We start from the raw sequence: 12,011 nt of genomic DNA on the forward strand, positions 1-12,011 counted from the left end.
GTTGTTGTATTTATGTCTGTTGTATTTATTTCTGTATGAGGATTGGAATTTGCAGCAAATGGCACAAAACCAGAATGGCAGACTTGTATTGGTTGGTGATATCTGTATACCATAAAAACTCTTGTCATGTCCTTTAACTAGGTGAAATGATGCATCAGAGGGTAACAATGTTTTTAACTAGGGTACCTCAAATTGGCTAATTTATAGAATGTATGCAAAAATCCAGGACTCATGACTTCCAAGGGAATGAAATGTGGGAAAGCTAGCCCTGCTTCAGTGCTATAGGCTGCTGCTGCGATCATTTTCAACAATCAATTTCCCAGCCAATCCCTCACTCTCTCCCCCACCCAGCAGCAGCAACTTACCTGTCTGCTGGAAGGAGAAGAGAAGGGGGAAAGAAGGGAGGGACAGAGAGGAAAGAACCCCTGCACACCCTTCCTGGATCATGCTGTTCCCCCAAAGCCTTCCCTGACCTTAACACTTCAAAAGAAATCATACATTTTAAAATTTATTATAAATATGAAATATATCCTTGTTTTCTTTTAGGATAATATTTTTGTTTATTTTGTTCATTGATTAAAAAATTAATTGGATTATTCAGTATATAAATCTTCAGCAGGGTCTTTATGCTTACTCTTTACCTTTTAAATTTTTTTAAAAAATAAATATGTCTGATCCTTTGGGATCAATTAACAAATATTTCCTGGAAAAGTGATAGATTTGTGCTACTAATATTTGAAGAGTTAGATTTTGTATTAAGAATTTATATTTTATCCAGGGAGATTTGAAAAAAATATTTCTGAATTTTTGATGTTATCTGCGGACATAGTTCATGTTGCTTTTTCCTGTTTGCACTAAATTTCATTTAACTAGAGAATCTGGCTCATTAACATTGAATTATAAAATGGTTTATCTATCATAAATCTTAAGTATTAATGCTAAATACATTTGCATTTTTATATTTATCTTAATACTTGCATTTATGATAAATGCCATTTCTGCTTTTTTAAATTTTAGAGGAAGCATGTATACTCCTTTAAATATTATTTTATTGAAAATTATATATTTTGAATATTGAACACTAAGTTTTATATTATCATTCCATTTACAGTGCAAAGCAGCTAGTTCGTGGAGAGCCTAATGTCTCTTACATCTGCTCTCGATATTATAGAGCACCAGAGTTAATTTTTGGAGCCACAGATTATACTTCTAGTATAGGTATGTATTTGTTTTTTCACTTTTAAACTGAAGTGATCAGTATATTGAATGGAGAACAAAAGGTTACATGCGGCATTACATAAACATATTTCTTCTCATAAAGGAATATAGAGGAAATCCATCCAGTTGGTAATTTCCTTTTTTCCTTGGTTACTAAAGCCTCTTATATATGATCCACCATGGCTCTTTAGAGTCCTCAAAAGAAATGTAGCAGACTCCCAACTGGACTCCTTGATCTATAAATATAACCTCTACATTTTAGGAGGTAAAGAACCTGGTTTTATATACCATTTAGGAAACACTATAGTGTTTTAGATTGTTTAAATGTTGCATGAAAAAAGATTGGGCTTCTTTTCAGGTATCCAAGCCCGTATGAAGGAGGATAACGATCATCAACCAATCATAATCCATTTCCAAGGCAGATGCGATACTAAATTGTTTATGCTTCATGATAAGATATTACTAACTAATCTCGAGTGAGGTATCTTTCATTGGGAGAATTTTAAATAGATAAAAGTTCCCACCAGAGCTTGTAACCAAGCTACAAAAAAAATCTGTCTACATATCAGAAAGCTACTAAGGGTAGCTTTAGTGTATGGACAAAAATACTGTTTTGCTTCCAAGGAATTGCAGAAGAGCAAGGTGGTGACAAGTCACAGAAAGAAATGGATTTTCATATTTTTAAAGGGATTGGAGTTTTATCTTGTTTTTAATAAAGCAGGTTTGTTAAGACAACTGGAAAGTTTTAAAAATGTCCCTTGAGTAAAATTTTATTCTTAGGATAAGAATATACATTTCTTCGTAACAATCCATATGGAGTTTGCCATTGCATTTTTTTTTTTCTCAAACTACAATCCAGCCTTGGATTCCTGGTATTAATCAGGTCTGATCCTGCTTATCTCTCCAAGATCAGATGTATTTGGCTAGGTGCTACCACTACTAACACTCTAGAAGCTTACAAAGCTTATTTTTGTTATTATTTAAAAAATAAATAGAACATTTCCCTACCAAAAATCAATGAGTGTATACTAAATTTATTGAAATAATCTGTGGGGCTGTAGAATAGTGGCCAGCAAGATCTCAGTTTCTGGACTAGTTGATGAGTACTGTTGGATATTCTCCAGCACTGGAGATGGAGGATCCACAGAATGGATTGAGACTGTATTCCTGCCCAATCAGATCAAGTCAGCCAAAGTTGTCACGCCCCGTCCTGGTTTCCAGATCCCAGTCTTGACTTGATCTTGCCCGTGGACGGAACGTACAGCTTTGGCTCTTAGGCAGGTATAGTCAGACCATTGGTGAATCCTCCACCTTTTTTTGCTCTTGAGCTATTTTCAGTTCATAATTTGGCCCTTTCCAAATTGACACAGTTAGCTTGGCTGTAAGAAAAATTTGTCACTTCTGTCAGCCAGCAGTTGGGGGGAGAATAATACATTAGCAGGGTTGAAGGGGCTCCTTCTCCTTTTCCCCCCTTCCAGTAGCAACTTACAGCTGCTGGATCTGGTTTTCAAAAATGTATTGCCTTCCAGACTTCAATTAGGGAGTAAAATCATCACAAGGTAGAAGGGGATCCTTCTATCTTCTCTCTCTGCCAGCAACGAACCCCATAGTTACTGGATTTCTTTCACCGGAGCTCGCGGAGGCGGCCCGGTGACTACCAGTGACTGAGTCTTACTTTGGGGAAAGCAAGGACTGCTTCGAGCAAGCGAGGCTTGATTTTAAGCAAGCGAAGCTCGTTGGCAGACTCACTCAGGAGCGGCGGCAGCCGCAAATCGCGTCTCGAAGGCTCTTGGCTTCGATTGCAAACTTTGTCCGGAGAAGCGCGCGTGCGCGCGACTACAGCCGTTGCCGATCAGTGATTAGAGGGCTGATCGGAGGCCAGAGAGACGGCCGTCGGTCAGTTTGCCCTCCTCTAGTTTTCGCTGCTTGCCAGCACGGACGAGCGGCAAACGGCCAACGCTGATCAGCCGTTTTCAGGCCGAAGCTCTCATTTTCCTCTGGGCCTATTTCCCTCAGGAAATTGCTAAATTCGAACGTCTTCGTGCGCGGCCGCCATTTTGGACCGCGCGGTGAGGAAAAGGCGTTCGTTTTTTTGGTCAAATATTCTAAAAAAAGGGGGATTCCCATTATTTGTTCCTTAACTACATTTCATTTGGGGTGTTTGAAAACTTAGGGGGCAATTTTAAATTATCAATTCCCCGTTTGTCAGCGGACCGCCATTTTAGGATCGGGCCGCCATTTTGAACACTGATCGGGCCCATGGTTGACAGCCCCGCCCATTGATAGCTCATCAGAGGGAATTCCAGACCTGAACAATTGCAACAGCCCCCGATAACAAGGCCTTATCTTACAATCAAGGGTCACAGCCATACCTGGCCGAGACCTAGATATTCTCCTCCTCAGACTTGGTGTCTCCAGTTATATCTTGGGCGACAGCCTTATTATCAGTGGACGCGGGGGTACCCTTAGTGCTCCTGCTACTTTTGTCCACACTCACACTCACTGGGATTCTAGGTGTTCCCAAAGAGCACCTACAATTATCCTCTTCTGAGCAGAGCGGATTCCAGGCATACCCATTTGTGTGTCTGTCCTGTCCGCATAAGAAAGTCAGCTGCTCTTACAGTTGTGTCCGGGTTTCCAAACGTACCCGATAGTGCGCCTGTCCTTCCCGTTGACTAATTTTCTCTTGATACCGGAGGGGTGTGTCCCCACGAGTCCCTGTGTTATCGGAGAATGGAGACTACTGACCCTCCCTCTAGGGGTATTGTCCCCTCTTCAGCGGTCCCCGCAACTTCTGTCCAACTTCCAATGGAGGAATCTGACAAGACCTCATCCAAAAATAAGGTCAGGTCCACTAGCAAAACCTCCAAGAGGGCAGAGAAGCAGGCTAACAGGAGACACCAAGCCTTAGAAAAAGAATTCTCTAGGGCGCAAAAAATTGCTAGGATGGATAATCCCCCAACTGAGGGTCCGTCTTATGTCCACATGCCCCAAGCATCACACCATGGGACTCCAGAAGCTACTTTTACCCCCACGGCAGCTGGGCTTCGACCAGTTGAGCCCCATTCCTTTCTTTCAGAGGAGCGACTGGCCCTATTAATTGCGCAGGCGGTTGACCACGCTCTTAACGCAAGGGCCGTACCTCCTAGACAGATCACTAGTGATCCTCTGCCCATTATTGACCAAGGGCCTGAAACTCAGTATGCACCCTCCTCACCTTCTGGATCCTCATATTCTGAGGGATTGTCAATTCAGGTCCAGGACAACGAGCAGGAGTTCCCTATGTCTGATGAGGAGGAATCCTCTACTCAGGCTCCTTCATTTAGTGGTATGTTTAACCCTTCCTCCTTTGTGACCTTACTCCGCAAGGTCTCATCCACAGCACAACCCGGGGCTGAACCTTCCTCGTCAACTGCCATGGTTTCCCCTGACTCAGAATTCGATCCTAACTTTACTGAGCCAGTGGCAACACAACACCGGATTCCTTATCCCCCCATGTTTCTGACCGCTGTCCGGAAACAATGGGCGTCTCCGTCCTCCCTTCCTCTCCCAAATGCCACGGACAAAAAGCTTTACAATGTGGCCAAAGACCTGGAGGAGGCTCTAGAGGTGCCTGCTGTGGATGAGCCCTTCGGACCCTTAGTGTCCCCTACCGCTATAGCTGGGGATGTTGCTGATGCCCTCAAGGCGGATGACCGTAAGTGTGAGCTAGCCTTTCGTAAGACTCACCAGGCGACTGCTTGGGCAATTAGAGCGGCCACCTCGGCATCCTTTTTTAACAGGGCTGCCCATCGCTGGCTTAAACAGCTCCAAGCCCGTACCCCAGAAGATGACATTTGGTCACAACAGGAACTTAGCAAGATGGTGGCGGCCCTGGAGTACGCATCAGATGCAACTCTCCAGGCCTCCAAGTTTGCCTCCAAGGCCTTGGCATCCAGCATCTCGGGACGCCGCATGCTTTGGCTCAAACATTGGCACGCGGATGCTAAGTCCAAGTGGCGTCTGGCAGCAGCCCCGTACCAAGGGGGAAAACTGTTTGGTGAGGCTTTGAACCCCTACCTCACCGAGAATAAGGATAAGCGTAAGGTCCTTGCCCATATTCTCAAGAAACCAGAGAAGCGTCAGAATTATTTTTCCCGTCGGCAATCCTTTCGGGCAGGGAACAGGTATAATTACTCACAGCCTTTCCGCCCCTTTCCGGCCAGACAGGACAGACAGGACAAGCAGTACGACCGGCAGGCAACCAAACCCAGACAACAGTTTCAGGGTAAGCAGCCCTTTCGAGGGAGCGGCCGGCCATTCCGCTGCTCCAGGTGACTCCCTGACGGTCCCTCCCATAGGGGGCAGACTGTCTCTGTTCGCCCACCAATGGGAGGCTACCACCACGGACGCATGGGTCCTCAAAACGATAAATTCCGGCCTTTACCTAGAGTTCATCTCAGAACCCCCGACCAGATTCATTTCTTGTCCATACCCTCGAAATCAGGCCAAGAGGGCACTGATGGGCGAAGCCATCCAGCATCTGCTGGACATACGAGCCATAGAATCCGTTCCGGAGGACCAGATAGGTCGGGGATTTTACTCCATACTCTTTGTCGTGCCAAAAGCATCAGGGGGATGGAGGGCCATTTTAGACCTAAAGGCCTTGAATTATCATCTTGTATATCGCAAATTCAAGATGCAAACGCTCAGATCCATCTTAGGAAGCGTAAGAAAGGGGGACTTCCTGACGTCTATCGACCTCATGGAAGCATACCTCCATGTCCCCATTTCTCTCGCCCACCGGAGGTTCCTACGGTTCGTATACAAGGGCCGGCACTATCAGTACAAGGCCTTCCCTTCGGTCTTTCATCGGCTCCCAGGGTGTTTACCAAGATCCTGGCGGTCCTAGCAGCTCACTTAAGGATGGTACCTGTCAGGGTCCAGTGTTATCTGGACGACATCCTGATCCAATCATCTTCCATCCACTCCGCCAGGACAGATCTCGAACGGGTGGTAAGGCTGCTCCAGGACCACGGGTTCTCGGTAAACTTCCCCAAGAGTCACTTGGTCCCCACTACAAGGCTACTACATCTAGGGGCCATCATAGACACGAAGGAGTGTCGGGTGTATTTGTCTCAGGAGCGCAGGGACAACTTGAGAAAGGCCATCCTTCAGATTCGCAGGGGAAGGACAGCATCTGTCATCAGCCTGTCCAAACTACTAGGTCAAATGATCTCAACTATTGCAATAGTCCCGTGGTCCAGGCTTCACTCCAGGGAATTGCAATGGTTTCTACTTCCCTTTCAGAGGCAGAACCTCAGTGCCTCTCACCAGAGGGTGAAGCTCCCACCTCAGGTCTTGAGGTCTCTCACATGGTGGCTGTCCCCTGCCGTACTCAAAGGGTCGCGGTTCAAGGAACCGGATCGGACACTACTCACAACTGATGCCAGCCTGTTTGGCTGGGGTGCACACCTACAATCGAATTGGACACAGGGTCGTTGGTCCCACTCGGACCTTCGACACGACATAAATTGGCTGGAGCTTCGGGCTATCCACCTAGCCCTACGGCATTTCCGCGACCTGGTGCGACGGCGTCACGTGCTAGTCCTCACGGACAACGTGACGGCCAAAGCCCACGTGAAGAGGCAGGGGGGTACTTGTTCCCGATCCCTTCTAAACGAAGCACTGTTACTGGGAACCTGGGCGGAACACAATCTGGCTTCCATCAAAGCCGATCACATCTCGGGGAAAGACAATACTCAGGCCGACATGTTGAGCAGGACGACAGTAGACCACTCAGAGTGGAAGCTCCACCCGAGGGTCTTCAAGGAGGCGTGCCATCGCTTCGGCCTGCCGCTGGTGGACCTATTTGCGTCCCCGGCCAATGCCCAACTATCACGGTTCTTCTCCCGATTCCCATCGCAAGGAGCGGAACAGACAGATGCACTTCGCAGTGCTTGGCCTCGGGGTCTGCTGTATGCATTCCCCCCTCTCCCTCTCCTTCCGGCGGTGGTACGCAAACTGCTCCGGGAGGAAGCGGAGATTCTGTTGGTAGCCCCTTATTGGCCAAGGAGACCCTGGTTCGCCGATCTGATGAGTCTCTCCATCTCAGATCCATGGCGGATTCTCCCGGACAGAGTATCGCTCAGCCAGGGGTTGATCACCCATCCGGATCCCCAATGGCTCCAGTTAGCCGTTTGGCACTTGAGCGCTCTTACTTATCACAACAGTCTTGTTCATTGAAGGTAATTGAGGTAATCCAGGCTTCCCGTCGCCCTTCTACGAACCGCATTTATGAGGCCACGTGGAAAATTTTTTGTGATTGGGGCTCCAGGCGTCACTTGTCGCTCTCGCAGCTCACTATTCCCCATGTGCTGGAATTTCTGCTGGACGGCCTGGAAAAGGGCCTGGCCCCTAACACCTTACGCAGGCAAGTGGCTGCTCTTTCTACTGTCCTCACTTGTGAGTCCGTAGGCTCCTTAGGACACCACCCGCTGATTCGCTCTTTCCTTAAAGGAGCAGCCAACTCCCGACCACCTACAGTGCATAGGTACCCTTCCTGGGAACTGCCTCGTATACTCCGGGCCCTAATGAAGTCACCTTTCGAGCCCTTAGCGACCTGCGACGTTTGCCACTTGTCCCACAAAGTGGCTTTCTTAGTGGCCATTACGTCAGCTAGACGCATCTCCGAGCTGGCGGCTCTATCGGTCCGCAAGGACCTATGCATGTTCCATTCAGATAGAGTGGTACTTCGCCTTGATCCCACCTTCGTTCTGAAGGTGAACTCACTTTTTCACAGGTCCCAGGAGATTGTCCTCCCGGATTTTTGCCCGAACCCTTCGTGTACCCAGGAGCGACAATGGCATTGCTTAGATCTCCGCAGGGCGCTCCGTTACTATATTTCACGGACAGCAGATTTCCGTAAGTCAGAGGCCCTTTTTGTGTCCTTCCACCCTTCCTCCAGGGGTCGGAAGGTCTCCTCTTCCACGATCGGCAGGTGGATCAGGGCTTGCATCGCAGGAGCATATCAAGCAGCGTCATTGCCGGTTCCGCAACGAGTGACAGCTCACTCCACACGGAGTGCATCTACGTCTGCAGCCTGGACCACTCAAGCGTCCATCGAGGACGTATGTAGAGCGGCCACTTGGTCCTCACCATCACAATTCATTCGTCACTACAAAATTGATAAATTTGCCTCGGCGGAGGCCTCCTTCGGCAGAAGGGTCCTCCAACAGGTGGTCCACCAAAGTGTCACTCCCGAAAGGTCTATTTCCCACCCACAGGGATTATGAGCTTTGGTAGGTCCCATTCTGTGGATCCTCCATCTCCAGTGCTGGAGAAGGGGCGTTGTCTTACCTGAACGCCTTTTCTCAGCACGGAGATGGAGGATCCACATCCCTCCCTCATTTTCTAGGGGGTCCTAGTAACTAGGATATTTAGTTCGTGAGCCAGTACGTTCTTGGTCAGTCAATGGCTACGCTCACGTCAAGACTGGGATCTGGAAACCAGGACGGGGCGTGACAACTTTGGCTGACTTGATCTGATTGGGCAGGAATACAGTCTCAACCCATTCTGTGGATCCTCCATCTCCGTGCTGAGAAAAGGCATTCAGGTAAGACAACGCCCCTTTTCAACTATATTTTACCAGTATTTGGTAAAAATAGTACATTATATTTACGAATACAATACTTGCAGTTTGGATATGACTTACCTGTCATTTTCTTAATTTTAATATTGCTGTTACTCAAAATTGGTTCAGGCAATGAATAATGCAAGCCATATTTAAAATTGATTCCCTCCCAAGCCATGCTTTATTAAATTTACATTGCATTTTAAAATTATTTCTCCTTTAAGTCTATTTCCATTTTAAAATATAAGTTAAAATAATTTTTCTTTGAAATCCATCCTTTGTCACCTTTAGACACTTTAGCATTTAATAATAGTTATTCATAGCTCACTTTCTGTCAAGAAACTTCACATTGAGCTGTTTTTTTTTCCTCAGGGGTCTTGGCTGTACTGAAGAGAATAGTTGGAAACAGATTTCTGAGAAGACTAAAGCCACTTCCCATTTATCTAGCCACTCCTAAATTATCACTATTGCAGCCACTCCTTCTTTTGCTGAAGCTTCTAAAAGCTCCCATGCTTACTGTTGCCACAAGACCCATCAGCCATAAAGTCTTCTTATTGAAGAAGGAATCTAATAGTTGCTAAGGCACCAGGTAGAAAGTGGGAGACTGTGAGTTCTAGTCCTATGCCTTAGTTATGAAATCCAGTTGGATGACTTTGGGCCAGTTGCTCTCTCTCAGCCCAATGCCCTTCACAGGGTTTTGTGGGGAAAGTAGGAAGAAGTGTGTTGGATAAGTTTGCTGCCTTGAGATATTTGTAAACAAATAAGGCAGGGTATAAATAAATGTTTCCAGAATTAATTTTTCTTCATCATTGTATCGTTTGCAGAACATGGCTGATATCATATGATGGGGATTGGCAACATGCCACGTAAAACTTCTTTGATGCTATTGACTTTCCAGAATGATATATTTTAGATAAGATTGCATGAAATGTTTGATGTTTTGATTACTTTAAAATTGTTTAATTTCTTTTCAACACCCACAAACTCACATTAGGGTAGCCACTACCTGAAAAAATTGCTGATTCCTCAGCTGTGTTGTGTCGCTTGACTATATCATTCTAGTCATTATTTCAAGGATAAAGCAGGAATAGGAATGATGTGTTGAAGCAGCTGAGATACAAGAAAATACTAGATTTGTGCCTTTTTAGCTCCGAGGAATTTATAAGTATGCATAGCATGAAAAAGGTGTATTTAAACATTTTTTTTCTATCTCAGAATATTAGAACTGCAGGCAGTTCATTGAAATTAAATATGGGGAGATTCCACAACAGTAAAAAGGCACACAGTACTTAAAAATGCTTATTTAAATACACACTAAACTGTTGTACAAGGAGAGCCGTGTTAGCCTATGTGGTGAAAATCTTCCAGTTAACTTTGCAATATTTTGTTGCCAAATGTATTAATGGCCACCACGTTTTAAAAGAGGAGCAAATCTGTGGAGGATACAGTTAGCAAAAGTTACTAATCTTCATGTTAATTTATTCTATAAAATATAAATGACATACTTTGAAATCAATTTTTAGGGAGAAAACTGTAAATTACTTTGTAAATTAGCAGTTAGTAGTTGTGTGACACACAATGGTGGGCTAGATATTGTGCATGACAAATTAGTGAATCAGAGAAATCTATGGATATGGTTTACTTGGACTTCAGTAAGGCATTTGATAAAGTAGACCACAACCTACTACTTAATAAAATAGAAAAATGTGGGTTAGACGGCATCAATACCAGATGGATTTTTAACTGGCTGACCAACCTCGCTCAACGTGTAGTCCTCAATGGAACAGCATCTATATGGAGGCAAGTATGCAGTGGGGTACCCCAAGGCTCTGTCCTATGCCCAGTACTCTTCAATATCTTCATCAATGATTTGGATGAGAGGATAGATGGAGAACTCATCAAATTTGAAGATGACACCAAGCTGGCAGGAATAGCCAACACTCCAGAAGATAGGTGTAAGATTCAGAAGGATCTTGACAGACTTGAACATTGGGCCCTATCTAACAAAATGAAATTAAATGATGAAAAAAGATTCTACATTTAGGAAGAAAAACCAAATGCACACATATACGGTAGTGTAGGTGCTACCTGGCTCAATAGTAGTAATTGTGAGAGGGATCTTGGACTTCTAGTGGAAAGTCACTTATATATGAGCTAGCAGTGTGCAGCAGCTGCTAAAAAAGCCAACACAGTCCTAGGCTGCATTAACAGAGGGATAGAATCAAGATCACGTGAAGTGTTAATACCACTCTATAATGCCTTGGTAAGGTCACACTTGGAATACTGCATCCAGTTTTGGTTGCCACGGTGTAAAAAAGATGTTGAGACTCTAGAAAGAGTACAGAGAAGAGCAACAAAGATAATTAGGAGACTGCAGGCTAAAACATATAAAGAACAGTTGTTGGAATTGTATGTCTAGTCTAATGAAAAGAAGGACTAAGGGTGACATGAGAGCAGCGTACCAATATCTTGGGCTGCCACAAAGAAGAGGGAGTCAACCTCTTTATAAAACCCTAGTAAGACCAGAATATTCTATTCTATTCTACTCTACTCTACTCTACTCTACTCTACTCTACTCTACTCTACTCTACTCTACACTACACTACACTACACTCTACTCTACTCTACTCTACTCTACTCTACTCTACTCTACTCTACTCTACTCTACTCAGCACCTGAAGGCAGGACAAGAAGCAATGGATGGAAACTAATCAAAGATAAGCAACCTAGAACTAAGGAGAAATTTCCTGACAATTACAACAATTAATCAGTGGAACAACTTGCCTCCAGAAGCTGTGAATGCTCCAACACTGGAAGTTTTTAAGAAGAGACTGGACAGCCATTTGTCTGAAATGGTATAGAGTTTCCTGCCTGAGCAGGGGGTTGGACTAGAAGACCTCCAAGGTCCCTTCCAACTCTGTTATTCTGTTCTGTTATATACCTTTAGTTCTAATTTAGATTAGCTCTCCTTATTTTTTAAACGCTCTAATCATGTATGGCCCATATAATGTAGTGTAAGATATTGGACTAGGAATGGGGAGAGCCAAATTGGAATCTACCCTTCTAGCTCTGAATATTCATTGGATAACTTTAAGCTAGCACTCTTTGTGAGCCCAGCCTCCCTCAAAGCTTGTTGTGGGTGAAAAAATTCTAGATCCACTATCTTGAGCTTATAAAAAAA

The 12,011-nt window shown here is 44.9% G+C and overlaps 1 protein-coding gene across 1 annotated transcript in view; it reads left to right on the forward strand.

Moving 5' to 3' along the window:
* Positions 1 to 12,011, forward strand: part of GSK3B (glycogen synthase kinase 3 beta) — a 146,919-nt gene that overhangs the window by 73,194 nt on the left and 61,714 nt on the right. Inside the window, exon 5 of the mRNA XM_029283856.1 lies at positions 1,112 to 1,218. Coding sequence (XP_029139689.1) covers positions 1,112 to 1,218 — 107 coding nt within the window. The remainder of the gene's footprint in view (positions 1 to 1,111; positions 1,219 to 12,011) is intronic.

Source organism: Protobothrops mucrosquamatus, unplaced genomic scaffold (assembly GCF_001527695.2).
Source record: "Protobothrops mucrosquamatus isolate PMUCROS unplaced genomic scaffold, P.Mucros_1.0 scaffold_88, whole genome shotgun sequence".
Classification (NCBI taxonomy): domain Eukaryota; kingdom Metazoa; phylum Chordata; class Lepidosauria; order Squamata; family Viperidae; genus Protobothrops; species Protobothrops mucrosquamatus.